Genomic DNA, 20,757 nt, shown 5'->3' with positions numbered 1-20,757 from the left:
AAAGCAAAATCATTTTGAAAACACAAAAACAAATGATGGCATCGCAAAGCTAAAGTAGACCACAAAGGGAATCTGAACGCTGTTCGCTAGAAGAGTCCGCTGTTTCAGCCTATGTTAAGTTGCCTATTGAATTTCTTTGCAGCGCATACATTTCAGATTTTCGAAATTTTCTCATTTAGTTAAGGAATTTCAGAGGTATTGCCTCTATAGCTAATACCGGACACTTATTCATTCTTTATCGCGCAGTCTTCTAAACTCCCGACTCCATTTAATGCCAATATGTTCATATTTTTTGTAATACTTGTGTAATGCTTTTTGTGACGTGGAACAGACTAACTGTATTTATATCAGGTCGCGTGATCCTCGTAATGTTACGTGGAAAAGACGACTGAGATGCAGAATTAAATGTATATCACAAATGCGACCAGTTATTTTTCCTATTTGCAGTTAAATTCTTTCACTGGCAAATGCCACAAACGGAGTCGAAAGGGGATTTGGCCATGTGTTTACGTACTGCTGACAGTCGGCCAACTCAGCATCACAACAAACAGAAGGCGCAGACACGGGGTAGCTACGGCAAATAATTATGTATTTATCATCTTGTCCGTTGACACAAACTCCGTACATCTGTATGCTGCAGCTCGAGAATCGGGATGTTAGATTCTCAGTGGATAAAAGTTTATATAAAAATGTAAAACAAAAAAAATCAGGCCCTATTAATTTCTGCGTACTTTTAACTCGGATTTCGTACCTGCGTACACGGACAGAGAATTGCGTAGCTGGTACGCAAAATGCGTGCATGTTGGCAGGTCTGACTGAATGAAGTTACCCCTTGACGCAGATCTGGTTGATTTTACCCATTAGTGGTTAGGGTAAGCTGATCCAGGTTCTGAACCTAGGGAAAACTTCACCCCAGAGCCACAAAACACTGTTCTGCACTAAAACCAGACTCAAAGTAGTGCTAAAATGACACCCAGACTCGGCAGTTAAAATAAACATTGATTTATTTTCTCAGCCCACCACTCATGTACATATTGCACAGTTGTATTTAGTAAAGACAGTTATAAAAGAACATATCCAAAAACCCCTGGTATTCTATATGATACAGCAGACAAATTGAGTAGTGAACAACCCACTCAAAATGGCAGCACAACTATTTATTTGTGGAAAATTCTATTTTGTTGCCATATTGGGTGGACATAGAAGAAATCCCATGGACAAAGAACTAGTTTAAGTCCATTATACCCACTCTAGTCATATGGTATAGACATGGCCATCCAGACCTTTGCCACCTTCTCAAATAGTTTGAGTACAACTGATATATGAACAGGATGCTGTTTGAGTGTTAAAACAGAGTGATTAGCCCAGCCTACACTCTACACATTCTTCATGGAATCTCAGCAACATGATCAGGACCACATTACATCAGTCTAACAGAACTTCATTTAATGGCAGATAATGTTCTTCATGTACGCTCTAAGTCCTAAGTTCTTTGTCAGTTCTAGAACCTTCAGCTCCACTCCTCCTGACCCCTCCATCACAGTCCCCTCTTCCTGGGACTGGTTTCCTAACAGCCAATCTGATTTGAGGAATCTTCACTTGCGGGCGGTGTCGTAATTGGCCACGAACCAATCACATGTCTCCTTCAAGGCTGTGTGTGTGAATTGGGGGGTGGGGGGGATAGGAGACTCAGCGTCAGAAACCAAACATCTTTATTTGATATGTCAGTGGTGAACATGCATAAAGATGGCAGAATACAAATATGATATTGTGCAGATTTATTTGTGCATTTAACCAAAACAATCTACTTTTGGGGCTTTTCAAATTGCTGGTGTTGGGGAGGTAGGTACCTTGTTTGAAGGGGGTAAAGGTGAAGTTGGGGCGGTACCGCAGCAGCTTGGCGTTGCTGGCTGTCTTCTTGAACTGACCGTCTGCTTTAGTTCTGTCATACTGAAGGTCAGGGGTTAAGGAATCAAACACTGAATGACTGACAGTGTGTGAGAGCAAGTGAGTATGAAAGAGAAAGAGGGACTGTGTTTGAGCTGTAGATCTGGACATGCACCTAGGTGAAAGGATACAGTCACTTGACCTTTGAACCCCAGTGCCTCGACAACACCCTCTGCTGCCTCCTTAATGGACACCTCCTCCTCCTCACCAACTAAAATACAGAGAGGGAGAATGAACGCTGAAGCCTGAAAATACTGTTGTTAAATGTGTGTGTGAGATCGAGAGTATGTGTGAGTACGAGAGAGAGGAAGTCAGAGTGTGTATGCTCACCAGACAGTATGATGGGGTCCACCTCAGGGTACTCTCTCAGCACCCAGAGGAAGAGACGAGCCAGATCCAATGAGTAAATGAACTGCCTTCTGGGAGTTCCTGAGCCCCACACCACCAATGGACTACCCTCCTCTAACACACACACACACACACGTGTGAAGGAATGTGGCTATACCGATCCTTGTAGGGAGGTATACTGTATAGATTAAACAGTTAGCTGAAGAATAAATAACTAGAGAGTGATAGTTAACAGTAAGTGTTGTGTAGTCATCTTACTCTGAGCAATGTAGGCTTTGTGTATGAGGCCTGGAAGTACATGTCCATCCTCAATGTTGAAGTTATCATGGGGGCCAAACACATTGGTCGGTATCACTGCTGTGTAGCATCGCCCACGCTGCTGGTGATACGCCCTGCAAGACAAACACACACCTCAACATAATCCACAAACACACACACACTATTATTGAATATACACAGATTATATTGACTCCCTTCTAGAGGTCACTGAGCAGTTAAAGGGTCAAGGGTACAGGAGGCCCACAAGATCGTTCTGGATGGGCCCGCAGAGGACATCTATAGCAAAATAGGGAAGCTGTGCACACACACTTCCCTTGTAAAAGAATACTTCCTGGTTAAATGAAGGTTCAATAAAATACCAAACACACCTATTGTGGACATCGATCATTCTCTTAGCATAGGAGTAGCCAAAGTTAGACTCGTGAGGAGGGCCGTTGTGGATCTGCAAGATAATAAGAGATAGTCAACTACCATCATGTCTACAACACACACACACACACACACACACACACACACGTTACCATGGTCTCATTGATGGGATAGGTGGTCTTATCAGGGAAAATGCAGGTGGAGAGACAGGAGACCACCCTGACAGCATCCACCTCGTGGGCTGCCTGCAGGACATTGTCATTGATGTAGATGTTGTTCCTCTGGAGAACACACATGGATGAATACGTTGGTAAATAAACATGAACACAATCACACACATGGAACCAGTTGAACCAGGTTCCCAATTAGCACCCTATGAACTAGTTAGTAATGTACTACCTTTGACCAGGGCCCATAGTGAATAGAGTACCAATTGGGATGAAGCTTAAAATCGGTAAATAAACATTGAGTCCTTTTCATGGCAATTTCTACCATTTTCAAAATAAGGTGAGAAATTGAGCAAGTGCACACTTCTGGAGATGCAGCCTCTGTCATTACAACCCTGAATCCCCTTCTCTTACCCAGAAGTCTAGGTTGGCCCTCATGTTCTTGAAGAGCCCTCCCACCATGGCTGCCAGGTGGATGACGTGGGTGGGCTGGTGCTTCAAAAACACAGCCTGCGTCTCACCCATGTCCCTGAGTGAGCATACACAAACCCACACACACGTCAGCTTGACTTTTCAAAGACTCAGAGGCTGGGCTACAAAGGCACCCACAGTTAGCACTGAGGCAGGAGAGGGTCAGGTGTGTGTGTGTTGTTTGTGTATATACATGTGCGTGTATGCATACCATGTGTGTCTGTCTATGTGTGAGTGCGTATGTGTGTGCGCGTGTAGCTCTCACATGAGATTTGCATCCTTAGAGGAGAGGAAGATCCACTCCTCTCCCTCCCGCGCTCCTCCCTCTTCTTTGACAACATGTTCTATGGCCCTACCCACCAGACCAGTCCCCCCAGTCACCAACACCCGCATAGGACTGCTCTGATCCACCATGCTATCTCCCATCTGCACAGAGGGGGAGGAAAATAGGGGGGGGGGGTAAAGAAAGAAAGAGAAGGAGAGAGAAACACAGAAACAAAGAGTGAAAGGCTTACAATCTGCAGGTCATGTGCTCTGAAAGTAGGCTAAAGTTTTACAAAGGATTTCCCCTGAAATGACTGATGTATTCAATGATCAATTAAACAAGAGTTACTAACAGAGCTGAAGACTACATCTGTACACAGAAAGTAGGCCTAGGTAATATAAACCTATTCTACAGTTTCTCAAAGGATTGGGGTGCGTCACATACTGTACACTAACCAGGACAAGTAGGGAAGAACAATGACTATCCCAGAGCTTTTGAATTACATGTTTAATTCCAGTAACCAAGGAATCCAACTCAAGAGGTTGTGGACTGAAGAAACATACATTTCCTGATGTTGCTTTTTACTTGCCTGTGCCAGCCATGCAAACATCCCTGTTACTAACTGTCATGACAAATGTTTAGGTTGTCACGAACAAGGTTTCCATCCAACCATTTCATGCAGGTGAATTACCTGAGGCATGAAAAAAATCACGTCTGGGTTCATGGAAACAGGAAACGAGAGTACAAGTGTATAAATATTGATAGACAATGTTTGTTTGGTGTTTTTTTGCGTCGGTAAAAATAATTATGTGAGAAATTGCATAGAAACACGTTTACACAATTGATGCTTGGCTGTCATTTGACAAATAAAAAAATAATATTGCTCCTATCAATAAAAAGGTATCTGTGACCAACAGATGCATATCTGTATTCCCAGTCATGTGAAATCCATAGATTAAGGCCTAGTTACTTATTTTTATTGATTTATATGAAATGTTATTCAGTACGGTCCCATGTGGCTCAGTTGGTAGTGCATGGCGCTTGCAAAACCAGGGTTTTGGGTTCGATTCCTATGAAGGACCAGTCAAAAATATTTATACAAGTGTAAGCATGTCTGCTAAATTACAAAAAAAAGAGAGAATTTTGCATGTTGCGTTTAGTTTTGTTCAGTGTAGATCAAAACAAAGTGTATATAAGGAATCTCTTCATTATGTCTGGTAAATATTATATACATAAATGCAAGTGGGCAAAATAAAATATATATTCTTTTAACTTGAATTTTGTTTGCAAATGCTACATAGTCTGAAAAACGGTAATGCAAAGAGAACCCTAAATGCCTGTGAAGCCTTTTGTGGTTTTTGTTCTTGGCACGTGCTCACTAGCCAATTGCTCGCAGATACAGTGCGGGTAAACTACCTCCATGACAAGATTATTTAAAAAAAGGTAGAGGTGTGGATCAGAAAACCAGTCAGTATCTGGTGTGACCACCATTTGCCACATGCAGCGTGACACATCCCCTTTGCATTGAGTTGATCAGGCTGTTGATTGTGGCCTGTGGAATGTTGTCCCACTCCTCTTCAATGGCTGTGCGAAGTTGCTGGATATGGGCGGGAACTGAAACACACTGTCGTACATGTCGGTCCAGAGCATCCAAAACATGCTCAATGGGTCACATGTCTGGTGACTATGCAGGCCATGGAAGAACTGGGAAATGTTAAGCTTCCAAGAGTTGTGTACAGATCCTTGCGACACAGGAATGTGCATTATCATGCTGAAATCTGAGGTGATGGCGGCATAGGAATGGCACGACAATGGGCCTCAGGATCTCGTCATGGTATCTCTGTGGATTAAAATTGCCATCAATAAAATGAAATTATGTTAGTTGTCCGTAGCTTATGCCTGCACATTCCATAACCCCACCGCCACCATTGGGCACTCTGTTCACAACGTTGACATCAGCAAACCGCTCACTCACCCACACCACGTCATACACACTGTCTGCCATCTGCCCAGTACAGTTGAAACTGGGATTTACCCTTGAAGAGCACACTTCTCCAGCGTGCCAGTAGCCATCGAAGCTGAGCATTTGCCAACTGAAGTCGGTTACGATGCTGAACTGCAGTCAGGTCAAGATCCGGGTGAGGACGACGAGCATGCAGATGAGCTTCCCTGAGACAGTTTCTGACAGAAATTATTTAGGTTGTGCAAACCCACAGTTTCATCAGCCGCCCGTGTGGCTGGTCTCAGACGATCCTGCAGGTGAAGAAGCCGGATGTGGAGGTACTGGGCTGGTGTGGTTACACGAGGTCTGTGGTTGTGAGGCTGGTTGGATGTACTGACAAATTATCAAAAAACAATGTTGGAGGCTGCTTATGGTTGAGAAAGTAACATTAAATTATCTGGCAACAGCTCTGGTGGACATTCATGCAGTCAGCATGCCAATTGCACACTCCCTCAAAACTAGAACATTTGTGTCATTGTGTTGTGTGATAAAACTGCACATTTTAGAGTGGCCTTTTGTCCCCAGCATAAGGTGCACCTGAGTAATGATCATGCTGTTTAATCAGTTTCTTGATATGTCACGTCTTTCAGGCGGGTGGATTATCTTGGCAAAGGAGAAATGCTCACTAACTGGGATGTAAACAAATTTGTGCATAAAATGTGAGATAAGCTTTTTGTGCATATGGAACATCTCTGGGATATTTTATTTCAGCTCATGAAACATGGGACCAACACTTTACATGTTGCATTTATATTTTTGTTCAGTATAAATCCTGAATAAATTAATTGTAATTCGTAAGATATCATACTCAATGGAGGATGGACATCCACAAATGAATACATACCATAAGAAACGTAACATATCACACTAATTGGAGTGTTATGTATTTACATGTACTATGTTATGTCTACACAAGTCCAGGTTGGTTGCAGCGCGCAGTGAAAGGCAGTTAATAGGTCTGCCGAGGCCTATCACAAGATCTCAAAATTCAACCAATTCCAATGGTTGCAACAAGGTCGTTTTTACTGATCTGTTTGTCAGTGTCAGCAAAGTAGGCTATAATTTGTTTCATAGGAAGGAAAAAAACATGTTGCTTATCCTCTCCAGTCATAATAGAGTGTAGTAGAATTGCATTTAATGCGTTTATAAAAGGCGACATTTTTCCGTGCAACGAACCGAGAAGAAACGTCTAATTATGTCTATATGTCATTACGTGCTGACACCTGCATTACCCGATAGTGATGGAATTTAGGCTTAAACTACGAGTGTTTTAAAGATGCATCTTTCCTACTACGGCTGGCAATTATTGGGCGATGGTCTTCAACAGCTTTAGATGATAGGCAGTTTAGAAAGGCAGTAGGCTAGCTGGAGCATATGGTATTTATAGTTAATGCAGTCACCTCGGTTTTCATTTGAATCATATTATATACATCGCTTGTTTGTATCAATTGCAAAGACATTGGCAACTTTTTACTTATTGTCAACTTTGTTCGGAAGTTATCGGCGGTTACGATTAATTTAGCCATAAAATGTTTTGTGAAACCGGGCCCAAATCGGTTTGTTTTGCTAATGGTGATTGTCATAATTTAAGCTAATAATATAACGCACTGAAATCTACTCATCACATTAGGAATAGTAGCCCACCATCTCATTAGTCTGCAAAGGCGATGGGTTGATGTTTGCAATCCTACAGGTGCAATTTTATGGTGAAAAAAAGTAACCTGTTGGTATTTGAAGTCGGCCTTGTTGGGACTTCATATCGTGTTTTTATACATGCACGTCATGTTTCACTGTATGCGCCGTAAAGTAAATGGGTCAATTTATGACGAGTTTGAGTAGTGGTTATGTAAAGAAATGCTATTTCTTATGCAGGTGACCAGCCTACTGCTATTACATTGCTATAACTGAGACAACGTATTTTCACAGTAAAGCATGTTGGGTCCCATACAGGATAGCTCACACACACACACACACACACATTACACACACTAACTGCCTAGGACACACAGCCTGGGCTTGCAGACAAACCAGCGCACACACTTAATCTCCTTTCTAGCCGAACATTGTGTGACTAAGAACAGACAGGCCCGAAGAGGATTCTACGATGACGGACAGACAACTGAGCCAATGGCGGAAGACTACAGACTACACCCCAGCCTGAACCAATCCAAAGATCCGATCTTCTAGAATCAACCTACTTTCTGTTCCACATATAAGGACTGTGTAAATTGTAAACGCTCTCTTTCCTGCTGGTTCTGTGCGAGCTAACGGAAGGGCCGTAATTACGCTGTACCAGATATCTTTACTCTGAATAAACTGTCGCTTGTCATACAATTTACCACTTTGTTTGAATCGATCCTTGACCGGCTCACCCTTCTACATATCCCATTATTAACAGTTACTGTATATGCCGTTCCACAGACCTTTAAACCTAATCTTGCGGTTATAGGCCTAATTAATGACTGGGGTAATTTGTTTGTTTTCGCTGTTTTCCAAATAGCATGTTTCTAAATCGTGTAGAAATGTAGTAAACTTCATATCGTGTTTTTATACATGTACGTCATGTTTCACTGTATGCGCCGTTCCATAAGTAAATGGGTCAATTTATGACGAGTTTGAGCAGTGGTTACTGTATATGCCGTTCCACAGACCTTTAAACCTAATCTTGCGGTTATAGGCCTAATTAATGACTGGGGTAATTTGTTTGTTTTTGCTGTTCTCCAAATAGCATGTTTCTAAATCGTGTAGAAATGTAGTAAATAAGCTTCAACCCCCCCCCCTCCATCCTCTCCCACTTTGTCATACACTAGATCTAGCTGAACCGACATGACTGTCCTATGATTTTAACCCACTGTCCCAGGATTTTAACCCACTGTCCCAGGATGTTAACCCAGTGGTCCCAGGATTTTAACCCACTGTCCCAGGATTTTAACCCACTGTCCCAGGATTTTAACCCACTGTCCTAGGATTTTAACCCACTGTCCCAGGATTTTAACCCAGTGGTCCCAGGATTTTAACCCACTGTCCCAGGATTTTAACCCACTGTCCCAGGATTTTAACCCACTGTCCTAGGATTTTAACGCAGTGGTCCCAGGATTTTAACCCACGGTCCTAGGATTTTAACCCAGTGGTCCCAGGATTTTAACCCAGTGGTCCCAGGATTTTAACCCACTGTCCCAGGATTTTAACCCAGTGGTCCCAGGATTTTAACCCACTGTCCCAGGATTTTAACCCACTGTCCCAGGATTTTAACCCACTGTCCTAGGATTTCAACCCACTGTCCCAGGATTTTAACCCAGTGGTCCCAGGATTTTAACCCACTGTCCCAGGATTTTTACCCACTGTCCCAGGATTTTAACCCACTGTCCTAGGATTTTAACCCAGTGGTCCCAGGATTTTAACCCACGGTCCTAGGATTTTAACCCAGTGGTCCCAGGATTTTAACCCAGTGGTCCCAGGATTTTAACCCAGTGGTCCCAGGATTTTAACCCACTGTCCCAGGATTTTAACCCAGTGGTCCCAGGATTTTAACCCACTGTCCCAGGATTTTAACCCACTGTCCTAGGATTTTAACCCACTGTCCCCGGATTTTAATCCACTGTCCTGGGATTTTAATGAAACCACTATCCTGGCGTTGCAAGCGCTATGCTCAGCTCGGGCGGCAGGTAGCCTAGTGGTTAAAGCGTTGGACTGATAACCGAACTTTTGCAAGATCGAAATCCCGAGCTGACGAGGTTAAAATCTGTCGTTCTCCCTCTGAACAAGACAGTTAACACACTGTTCCTAGGCCGTCATTCAAAATATGAATAGGTTTTTAACTGACTTGCCTAGTTAAATAAAGGTAAAAAATAAATAAAAATTAGTTACCAAAAGAGGATACTGTTCGCATAGCAAGACTTTTAACAGTACAACTTCAATCAAATTTCTCTTTTAGATAGCACCCTTTATGGGATAAAAACTACGATTTTTAGTTAGCTACAGTTACATTAAAAAGAAATTCTGCTTACCAGTTACTCCAGAGCTTGATTCTTCTTCTAGCTAGCAATGAAGTCAGAAGCTTCCATGACCGGATTCCAGTCCAAATTAGCTGGTTAAAATGATGACGAAACTATTTTAGCGAGTCCCGCCTCCAGCTGAACAGGGGGGAAACACGACCCAGCAAGGAGTGGCGACGTTACGCAAGTGGAGGCTGATTTGGGGTCAGTTTAGCATTTTCTCCACCAATGGTAAAGGATGACTGGGAAAGGAAGCTGATCCTAGATCTGTAAATGCCCTTCCTAGGGGAAATTCACCCCCGAGACAATCGAGTTCTCAGCACTCAGCAAAGGTGAACCGGTGCACAGGTTTTACATATTGGCAGGTTGACATATGACTAACACATGACTGTTTCCTTGTTGAGATTCAATTTCCAATCTTTGGGCCCCTGTTGTTCAGCCTATATATGTGTTATGACCTTCCTTCTTCCGTGTGCCATGGAGTGGAGATCCAGATGTTTGCAGATAGGTGGTTATCTACATCCATGGAAAGAGAGCTGAGCAAGTGGCAGTTGAGAATGTTTCACAATGGCTCAACAAATCCTGGCTCACCCTAAATGTGGGAAAAACAGTAGCCATGTATTTCTTCATCTATTAAAAAGCAGCAGGTCTACTCCCATATCCTCATACATGGCCAAAAGATCAAAACGGCCTCAGAATTCAAACACCTCGGCATAAACCTTGATCCCACCCTCAATTAAAAACTCTTTCTCCACCGAGGCTTCCAGAATGTTCTTACATGCTATGGGTTTCTCCCATTTCTTACTGTATCACCAACTGGTCTCAAGCATGTGAGACATCCCTGAAACCTCTCACATCACTCTATAAAGAAGTATTGATACTCTTTTACAACAAAAACACGGCACTACCACCACTGCAATATAATACCAAGTTCAACCTGTTTAGTTTCGACAACTTCATTCTGTTCTCAGAAATCTGCCTGGTTTACAAGATAACTCACAATCTAGCACTTCCAACCCCGAGTGTCTGTAAACCTCTGCTCCGAGCAAAATAGCAGTGTTCCAAGAACCTCCACCAGGGGGGACTGTAAGCATCTCCAGACGGTCCACACCTTTGCACAATCGGCATTTTCATTCAATGCAGCTAAGAAATAGAATGACCTCCCCTCTGCTCTGAAAACATGTAGCAGCTTCCAAGCCTTCTCCACCGAGACAAAAAACGTCCAATCAGCCATGTGTAACAGTATAACTTTAGAACGTCCCCTCGCGCGAACCAGGGACCCTCTGCACACATCAACAACAGTCACCCACGAAGCATCATTACCCATCGCTCCACAAAAGCCTCGTGCAATAACTGGGCTATGCACAATATTTCTTATTTTTATAGGTATTTCACATTGAATCAAATAGCAATGTGTTTCTATGGACAATGTTTTGACTTCTGTGGTGAAACATGTCTCTATGTCCTGATCTCTGTTCTATTATACATTTTTTACTGTATGTGCATAATGTTGTGTGTTTTTGTATAATGTTTCCATTGCTAGAAGTTCACCTACAGTGCATTCGGAAATGATTCAGACCCCTTGACTTTTTCCACACTTTGTGGATGATCAATGTAAACAATATGCACCTGAGCTCAATTTCGAGTCTCACAGCAAATGGTCTGAAAACTTATGTAAATAAGGTATTTCAGTTTTTTTATTATTTTTAATACATTTGCACACACACACACAGAAAAAAACCTGTTTTTGCGTTGTCATTTTGGGGAATTATGTGTAGATTGATGAGGATTTTTTTTGTTGCAATTTTAGAATGAGGCTGTAAAGTAAGAAAAAAAAGTAAAGGGGTCTGAATACTTTCCGAATGCACTGTATGTCTAGATGCTTTAGGGACTAGATGAAAATGAGCTATTAACTAAATCTGGTGCAACACGTTTTCTCAGTGCTCTGAGATTTGTTTTTGGTGTACATTGTCCCAGCCAAATAAACGTAACAAATAAATAAAAATGACAAAATAACTGTCCAGATTACCAAATTACAAGTGGATATTTACCACAATTACCACCTTGGCCACCAGTCTCATAATCCTCTATGATCCAGGCCATTCTGCACTAGAGGACTTTACTCAGAATTAGGGTGGCAACATTCGGTTAAGCCCCCATGCAGTCTTTATATTTAAAAAAATCATCACTGTATGTCTAATAAATCAGTATGTGTTTATTTAATGAAAATAACTCCAACATATATTTGTTATCATTAATTTCCATGAGCTTCCTTTGGCCCTTGAAATGCTCAGTCTGATTTTGTGGGAGTTAGGGAACAAATTAGATTTTTTAAAGCTGCACTGTCCCTTTAACTTTCCCCGAAATTCTCAGATTTTCCAGAAATGCTGGTAGCAACATTCTCTGAATCAGATGGGAACAAGCAGGACATCCAGAATCCCCCAACCAGGATTTCAGAAAAACCTAAGAAAGTTCCCAGAATTTTGCAACCCTAGACAAAATGATACATGGTGCATTGGTATATTGACATGGGAGACAACAATGAAAATCATGGACTGTCACTGTGTTAGTTAATAAAAGTGTCACACAAACCAGGGATATTTCACATTTGAATAGTTTATTAAACAATGTCCATTTTACTTCCCAAGTCTTCTCTCCAACAGAGTGATTGACATACAGTTGACGTTAAAATAGAAAATAAAACGTTGAGGAGCAGGGAGGAGGAAGAGGAAGAAGAGGAGGTGAGGAGTACAGAGTACATAGCAGCTGACTCCCACCTTACTTATGTTCAATATCAGTCATTTTAATGACATTAATAATTATAACAGTATGGACACTGACTATAAAAAGAACATGTGTAGCAACAAATAAAAATGAGAACCAACAGTAATCATTAAAAACAAAGATATTTAAGAGATTTCAAATCATATCTCTTATAAGTGGATTTTTTTTAAAGCTAAATATTGTAAATCCTTTCTGTAAGTATTTGATGTAGATTTTTTCATGTTTTGTTTTTTTAGTAACTTTATGTTTTTAAAAGAGTAGTGACCCAAAGTTCTGCATGCTGATTCGATCAATTTGCTGGGTCAATGCATGACATCACTGCATTCTATTCTATCTACTGTTCACACACACACACACACACACACACACACACACACACACACACACACGACTAGTTACACTATCATCCAGTCTATGGTATCTTATATTTCTATAGCATCTTTGCTTGGGAAACAACTCCCCAGAGCTAAATGTATCAGCGGCCAGAAGTGTTGCAGTTGTCTTGGTAAAGAAACATTTAGTGTACCTCCCAAATGGCACCCTGCTCCCTATATAATGTGCTACTTTTGACCAGAGCCCACCAGGTTTATGTCAAAAGTAGTGCAATATATAAGGAATATGGTGCCATTTGGGACGCTTAATTGATCATAGGAAGAGCTGAAGATGGCACAAATTTCTGTTGTTTAAATGTTCTTTAGAGAAACACTAAGAAGGCCAACTCACAGATGAAGAAAGAGACCTCTATCAAAAAACTTGACCATCATTGTCTGGCTCACACCCAGAACATAATAATACAAACAAAAACCAACAACACCCTGTTGATACAATTATTTCCACAGTTTCCATAGTTACGTACTGTACGTGTGATGCTTTATTTACTTGTGCTGTTATGGCAATCTTGTTGTATTTTCCACGTTGGTCTGTACAGTGGTCCAATGTACACGTTGGTCATGTTCTGTGTAGTGTGTGTGTGTGTGTGTGTGAGTGAGTATCAGGATGCAGTGGGGTAGGGTGACAGAGGAAACATAACTTTCTCTCTCTCCTTCACTGATCCACTTTATCTCTTTAGATTGAGATGTTTTTTATTGTCACATACACCCAGTTTAACAAAGAAAAGATCATTCTACCACAAATACACACACGCAATATTTGAGTGTGTGATAGCGCCAAATACACACAAACACACAATATGTGATTGTGTGAAAGCTTCAAGTACACACACACACAATACCTGAGTGTGAGAGATTCAAATACACACACACGCAATATGTGATTGTGTGAAAGCTTCAAGTACACACACACACACACACACACAATGTGTTGGTGTATGAGGGCTTCAAATACACACACACACACACACACACACACACACACACACAATATGTTAGTGTATGAGGGCTTCAAATACACACACACACACACACACAATATGTTAGTGTATGAGAGATTCCGTGAATGCAAGAGCATGAGAGTCCTTCTGCCATAATACTAATTAGGCTAAGGATGGTGTGTGTGTGTGTGTGCGCATGGTGGTCTCAAGGGATGGGAGGTTCACAAGCATCCATTCCTATAAACTTGTCACCAAAAAATGTAACACAAATGAACAGAACTAAAAAAACAGCAGGACTTAACTCTCAGACACACAGAGACACCTACTGTACATATCAGGGTCACATATCAACATGTATGTGCATATGAACATGTGATGTATATGCCCTGTTATATTGAAAACACACACAAGCACATACATGCCTGCACGTACACACACATTAATTCAAAGAAACATAAAGACAATGTGCATCCTATTCCCTATATAGTGCACTATTTTTGACAAAAATAAGTGTATTATAAAGGAATAGGGTGCCATTTGGGAGACAGACACAGACATTTTGAACCCTAAAGTATACTGTCTATGAAGAAGGCATTAAGGAAATATTGCTGAAATAAATACAAATAAATTAAATTATATAAAACAGTGGGTTAAAAAACTCTGTTAAATACAACAAATCATCAATTAATAAAACAAAAAACATATCTTTAAAAATAATAATCCATACCAAGTCACATCTGCTAATAGAAAACATACTTTTGTACAGGTCCAAAAGACAGACAGTACTCTGACAACCTGTAGATGGAGACAGACAGGTACATTTGTAAACAACAGACAGAGTAAAAGACATACAGACAGAAAAACAGACAGAGGTGGACGGATCTCAATTTAGACATTCAGAAATCATGTCAGTATGAGGGAATGGAGGTGTATGTAGTCTTGAGGATGTGTAGGGGGGGTAGGTGAAGAGGAATGAAGAGGGGTGAAGAGGAATGAAGAGGGGTGAAGAGGAATGAAGAGGGGTGGAGGGGAATGAAGAGGGGTGAAGATGAATGAAGAGGGGTGAAGATTAATGAAGAGGGGTGAAAAGGAATGAAGAGGGGTGAAAAGGAATGAAGAGGAAAGAAGAGGAGTGAAGAGGAATGAAGAGGGGTGGAGGGGAATGATGAGGGGTGAAGAGGAATGAAGAGGGGTGGAGGGGAATGAAGATGAATGAAGAGGGGTGAAGAGGAATGAAGAGGGGTGGAGGGGAATGAAGAGGGGTGGAGGGGAATGAAGAGGGATGAAGAGGGGTGGAGGGGAATGAAGATGAATGAAGAGGGATGAAGAGGAATGAAGAAGGGTGGAGGGGAATGAAGAGGGGTGAATAGGAAAGAAGAGGGTTGAAGAGGCATGAAGATGAATGAAGAGGGGTGAAGAGGGGTGAAGAGGAATGAAGAGGGGTGAAGTGGAATGAAGAGGGGTGAAGAGGAATGAAGAGGGGTGAAGAGGAATGAAGAGGAATGAAGAGGGGTGGAGGGGAATGAAGAGGGGTGAAGTGGAATGAAGAGGGGTGAAGAGGAATGAAGAGGGGTGGAGGGGAATGAAGAGGGGTGGAGGGGAATGAAGAGGGGTGGAGGGAATGAAGAAGGGTGAAGGGGAATGAAGAAGGGTGAAAAGGAATGAAGAGGGGTGAAGAGGGGTGGAGGGGAATGAAGAGGGGTGAAGTGGAATGAAGAGGGGTGGAGGGGTGGAGGGAATGAAGAAGGGTGAAGGGGAATGAAGAGGGGTGAAGAGGGGTGGAGGGAATGAAGAAGGGTGAAGTGGAATGAAGAGGGGGGAAGAGGGGTGGAGGGGAATGAAGAAGGGTGAAGGGGAATGAAGAAGGGTGAAAAGGAATGAAGAGGGGTGGAGAGAAATTAAGAGGGGTGAAGAGGTATGAAGAGGGGTGAAAAGGAATGAAAAGGAGTGAAGAGAATGAAGAGGGGTGAAGAGGAATGAAGAGGGGTGAAAAGGAATGAAGAGGGGTGAAAAGGAATGAAGAGGGGTGAAGATGAATGAAGAGGGGTGAAGAGGGATGAAGAGGGGTGAAGAGGGATGAAGAGGGGTGAAGAGGGATGAAGAGGGGTGAAAAGGAATGAAGAGGGGTGAAGAGGGGTGAAGAGGGATGAAGAGGGGTGAAGAGGGATGAAGAGGGATGAAGAGGGGTGAAGAGGGATGAGGAGGGGTGAAGAGGGATGAAGAGGGGTGAAGAGGGATGAAGAGGGATGAAGAGGGGTGAAGAGGGGTGAGGAAGGCTGAAGAGGGGTGAAAAGGGGTGAGTGAGGAGAGCTGAAGAGGGCTGAAGAGGAGTGAAGAGGGGTGAGTGAGGAGAGCTGAAGAGGGCTGAAGAGGAGTGAAGAGGGGTGAGTGAGGAGAGCTGAAGAGGGCTGAAGAGGAGTGAAGAGGGGTGAGTGAGGAGAGCTGAAGAGGGCTGAAGAGGAGTGAGTGAGGAGGGCTGAAGAGGGGTGAAGAGGGTTGAGTGAGGAGAGGCGAGGCGAGGGGAGGGTGAGGTTGTGTGGTTGTCTGGGGGGTCAGAGGGGTGAAGGGGGCAGAAGTGGCTATGGCCAAGGGGATGGGTGGTAGGGGGTGCAGGGGGTAAATCAGTATTTCTAAAGTCTCACAGGAAGTCCTGTGGAACAGTGTCTGACATCACTTCCTGTTGCGACAGACACAGTTGATTGGCAGTGCTGCGGTGATCCCCTCTAAAACCTGTCCTGGATCAGCCACCGCCGTCCAAAATAACAAAATAACTTTATCGACATCAGTTGGTTGGTGACAACAGTGCAGACAGATAAACGGGACTTCATGGCAGTGTGCATGTTTCTCTAGGCTTGGAGCTGATAGGTGGACTGACGCCCTCATTTGAGAACTCACAGGGAATCAGGAAGGGGGAAGCAGACGTGATTGGTTTGTATTGGGAGAGAGGCGGGGACTGGGGAGTGGACAGCACCAAAACATGTTGGACAGTGATAGCCGTTTGGGTGGGTAGGGAGTCAAACAGCTGTGTGTGTGTGTGCGTGCGACATTGTGTGTATTTATGACAATAGTAGGCTGAGTATATCTCAATAATGATACAGGTTGATCCCATCGATCTTGCACTGTGTTGGTCAGCCATTTGTCACTCTAAGCATTGTCATTGTGTATATGGATGTGTACTATAGAAGTGAGAGTATGTGTGTGTGTGTCAGTAAATGTACATGTGAGAGTATGTCTAGGTGAGTGTGTGTGTAACCCTGTACAATGTCTGTGCGATGCAAGTCCCTGTGTGTAGAGTGGCGGTAGAGGGCTCAGACTGGGATGAGACTCCGCCTGGGAGATAGGGGTCATCCTGGTTTGGGGGCCAGTAGTTGAAGTTGGGAGGTTATTAGCTGGGTTTAGTGGGCAGTAGTTGAAGTTGGGAGGTTATAGCTGGATTTAGCGGGCAGTAGTTGAAGTTGGGAGGTTATAGCTGGGTTTAGCGGGCAGTAGTTGGAGTTGGGAGGTTACAGTGGGGTTTAGCGGGCAGTAGTTGGAGTTGGGAGGTTATAGCTGGGTTTAAGGGGCAGTAGGTGAAGTTGGGAGGTTATAGCTGGGTTTAGCGGGCAATAGTTGAAGTTGGGAGGTTATAGCTGGGTTTAAGGGGCAGTAGGTGAAGTTGGGAGGTTATAGCTGGGTTTAGCGGGCAATAGTTGAAGTTGGGAGGTTATAGCTGGGTTTAGTGGGCAGTAGTTGAAGTTGGGAGGTTATAGCTGGGTTTAGTGGATAGTAGTTGAAGTTGGGAGGTTACAGTGGGGTTTAGTGGGCAGTAGTTGAAGTTGGGAGGTTATAGCTGGGTTTAGTGGGCAGTAGTTGACGTTGGGAGGTTATAGCTGGGTTTGGTGGGCAATAGTTGAAGTTGGGAGGTTATAGCTGGGTTTAGTGGGCAGTAGTTGAAGTTGGGAGGTTATAGCTGGGTTTAGCGGGCAGTAGTTGAAGTTGGGAGGTTATAGCTGGGTTTAGTGGGCAGTAATTGAGGTTGGGAGGTTATAGCTGGGTTTAGCGGGCAGTAGTTGAAGTTGGGAGGTTATAGCTGGGTTTAGAGGGTAGAAGTTGAAGTTGGGAGGTTATAGCTGGGTTTAGTGGGCAGTAGTTGACGTTGGGAGGTTATAGCTGGGTTTGGTGGGCAATAGTTGAAGTTGGGAGGTTATAGCTGGGTTTAGTGGGCAGTAGTTGAAGTTGGGAGGTTATAGCTGGGTTTAGCGAGCAGTAGTTGAAGTTGGGAGGTTATAACTGGGTTTAGTGGGCAGTAATTGAGGTTGGGAGGTTATAGCTGGGTTTAGCGGGCAGTAGTTGAAGTTGGGAGGTTATAGCTGGGTTTAGTGGGCAGTAGTTGAAGTTGGGAGGTTACAGCTGGGTTTAGTGGGCAGTAGTTGAAGTTCGGAGGTTATAGCTGGGTTTAGTGGGCAGTAGTTGAAGTTGGGAGGTTATAGCTGGGTTTAGCGGGCAATAGTTGAAGTTGGGAGGTTACAGCTGGGTTTAGTGGGCAGTAGTTGAAGTTCGGAGGTTATAGCTGGGTTTAGTGGGCAGTAGTTGAAGTTGGGAGGTTATAGCTGGGTTTAGCGGGCAGTAGTTGAAGTTGGGAGGTTATAACTGGGTTTAGTGGGCAGTAATTGAGGTTGGGAGGTTATAGCTGGGTTTAGCGGGCAGTAGTTGAAGTTGGGAGGTTATAGCTGGGTTTAGTGGGCAGTAGTTGAAGTTGGGAGGTTACAGCTGGGTTTAGTGGGCAGTAGTTGAAGTTCGGAGGTTATAGCTGGGTTTAGTGGGCAGCAGTTGAAGTTGGGAGGTTATAGCTGGGTTTAGCGGGCAATAGTTGAAGTTGGGAGGTTATAGCTGGGTTTAGTGGGTAATAGTTGAAGTTGGGAGGTTATAGCTGGGTTTAGTGGGCAGTAGTTGAAGTTGGGAGATTATAGCTGGGTTTAGCGGGCAGTAGTTGAAGTTGGGGGGTTATAGCTGGGTTTAGCGGGCAGTAGTTGAAGTTGGGAGGTTATAGCTGGGTTTAGCGGGCAGTAGTTGAAGTTGGGAGGTTATAGCTGGGTTTAGCGGGCAGTAGTTGAAGTTGGGAGGTTACAGCTGGGTTTAGTGGGCAGTAGTTGAAGTTGGGAGGTTATAGCTGGGTTTAGCGGGCAGTAGTTGAAGTTGGGAGGTTATAGCTGGGTTTAGCGGGCAATAGTTGAAGTTGGGAGGTTACAGCTGGGTTTAGTGGGCAGTAGTTGAAGTTGGGAGGTTATAGCTGGGTTTAGTGGGCAGTAGTTGAAGTTGGGAGGTTATAGCTGGGTTTAGTGGGCAGTAGTTGGAGTTGGGGGATGTCCCAACTAGTTGGTCGGGGGTACAGTTATTGTTGGGGGCTATAGCAGGGTCTGGGGGCCGGTGGGGCCTTGGGAGGTTTAAGGGTACAGTCGAAGTTGGGGGCATCCTGTTTCTGGTTGAGAAGTTAAAAGTGGGGGCTATAGCAGGGAAGGGGATTGGGGTCCGATGATGTTGGTCTGAGGTACAGGAGCAGGGTTTGGGGGCTATAACAGGGAGGTGGGGGTCCTGTATCATTGGCCTGGGGTATAGGAGTTGGGTTTTGGGGGCAATAGCAGGGAGGTTGGGGTCCTATGTCGTTGGCCTGGGTTGCAGAGGCAGGGTTTGGGGGCTATAGCAGGGAGGTTGGGGTCCCATGTCGTTGGCCTGGGGTGCAGAGGCAGGGTTTGGGGGGCTATAGCAGGGAGGTGGGGGTCCTGTGTCATCGGCTGGGGTACAGGAGCAGGGTTTGGGGGGCTATAGCAGGGCAATGGGGGTCCTGTGTCGTTGGCCTGGGGTGATGGAGCAGGGTTTGGGGGGCTATAGCAATCTGTCCATGAAGCTAGTGTCGAGGCGCTGGATGAGCACGCGGATGAAGGACATCTCTTTGCGTGTGTTCTCAAAGATGATGCGTGGGTCGTCTGACTGGCAACGCAGGCAGTTAGGGGCCATCACCATGGCCAGGTTGTTCACATCCATCTTAGTGATCACCACGTTGGCAGGCTGGCCAAACACCTGGAGGGAGAGAGAGAGATGATGATGGGTGTGTTTGATTGTGTGTGTGTTTGCTACCTATAGGAAGTGGGTGATGCTGAAGTTGATAGTGTGTATTTGGAACAGAAGATGAGTTTGGAGCAGATGATGTGTGTGTTACCTGTAGAAAGCGTATGAGGTAGCAGAGCACCAGTTTGTTGATGTGAGGAAGACCCATCACTACGTTGACTGCAGCCTCAGGGTCATCATAGTGACTGATACACTCCTCATAGAACTCATGAGGAATCAACGGCTCCTCCAACTCCCTGTACCACAACTTCAACAGAGAGGCTGGTTGGGTTGTCGGGGGGTGGGGTGGGAATAAGGGGAGCAGAGAGGGGGGAGAGAGAAGGGCAAAAGAGGTAGAATTGGAAAAGGGAGACGGTGAGAAATAGTTATTTTTGGGCTCTAGCTATCTGTATGTACAGTGTAAGTCAATTTTTTTTATAAATTCATTGACAGTCCAATCAAGAGACAGAAACAGTTGACTGGTCAGACACACAGCCCCCTCTACGCTCTGACACTAATGCCTTAATCACACACAGAACAGACCAGAAGAACACCATGGCACTTCTCTATGTGTGAGTGTGTGCTCAATCCATGTCTGTGTTGGTAATAGAGTTGTGACGGATGATGACCTCTGCCAACCTCCACACAGGATTGCTCCTTCTTTTCTGCTATGAAATCTATTTGATTGTTATTTATAAAAATTGCAGTAGTTTAGC

At 43.9% G+C, this 20,757-nt stretch overlaps 2 protein-coding genes across 2 annotated transcripts in view; both read right to left on the bottom strand.

The window, feature by feature from the left end:
* Positions 1-986: 986 nt before the first annotated feature.
* Positions 987-9,963, bottom strand: LOC115108601 (GDP-L-fucose synthase-like). The gene is made up of 10 exons (XM_029633133.2): positions 9,856-9,963; positions 3,847-4,007; positions 3,525-3,639; positions 3,096-3,224; positions 2,943-3,016; positions 2,554-2,687; positions 2,278-2,409; positions 2,079-2,158; positions 1,851-1,950; positions 987-1,651 (listed from the first exon to the last, which is right to left on the bottom strand). Exons 2-10 carry the CDS (start codon positions 4,005-4,007, stop codon positions 1,596-1,598), a joined length of 981 nt encoding a protein of 326 aa, XP_029488993.1. The 5' UTR covers positions 9,856-9,963; the 3' UTR covers positions 987-1,595.
* Positions 9,964-19,192: 9,229 nt separating this feature from the next.
* The window catches only part of LOC115108763 (rho GTPase-activating protein 39-like), a 118,947-nt gene continuing 117,382 nt past the window's right edge, over positions 19,193-20,757 (bottom strand). Inside the window, exons 18-19 of the mRNA XM_065008518.1 lie at positions 20,154-20,323; positions 19,193-20,014 (exon numbers count right to left, since the gene is read on the bottom strand). Coding sequence (XP_064864590.1) covers positions 19,820-20,014; positions 20,154-20,323 — 365 coding nt within the window. The 3' untranslated portion in view covers positions 19,193-19,819. The remainder of the gene's footprint in view (positions 20,015-20,153; positions 20,324-20,757) is intronic.

This window comes from Oncorhynchus nerka, linkage group LG24, assembly GCF_034236695.1.
Source record: "Oncorhynchus nerka isolate Pitt River linkage group LG24, Oner_Uvic_2.0, whole genome shotgun sequence".
NCBI lineage: Eukaryota > Metazoa > Chordata > Actinopteri > Salmoniformes > Salmonidae > Oncorhynchus > Oncorhynchus nerka.
The sequence above is the reverse complement of the archived record's forward strand: the minus strand, read 5'-3'. Positions and strand labels throughout refer to the sequence as shown.

Bases quoted from the DNA above. Each gene is read 5' to 3' on its own strand.
- LOC115108601 (XM_029633133.2), bottom strand. From the start codon at position 4,007: ATGGGAGATAGCATGGTGGATCAGAGCAGTCCTATGCGGGTGTTGGTG. The intron at 3,225-3,524 runs GTAAGAGAAGGG...TGTGTTCTCCAG, and splicing joins GGGCCAACCTAGACTTCTGG to AGGAACAACATCTACATCAA. The intron at 3,017-3,095 runs GTAACGTGTGTG...ATTATCTTGCAG, and splicing joins ATCCCATCAATGAGACCATG to ATCCACAACGGCCCTCCTCA.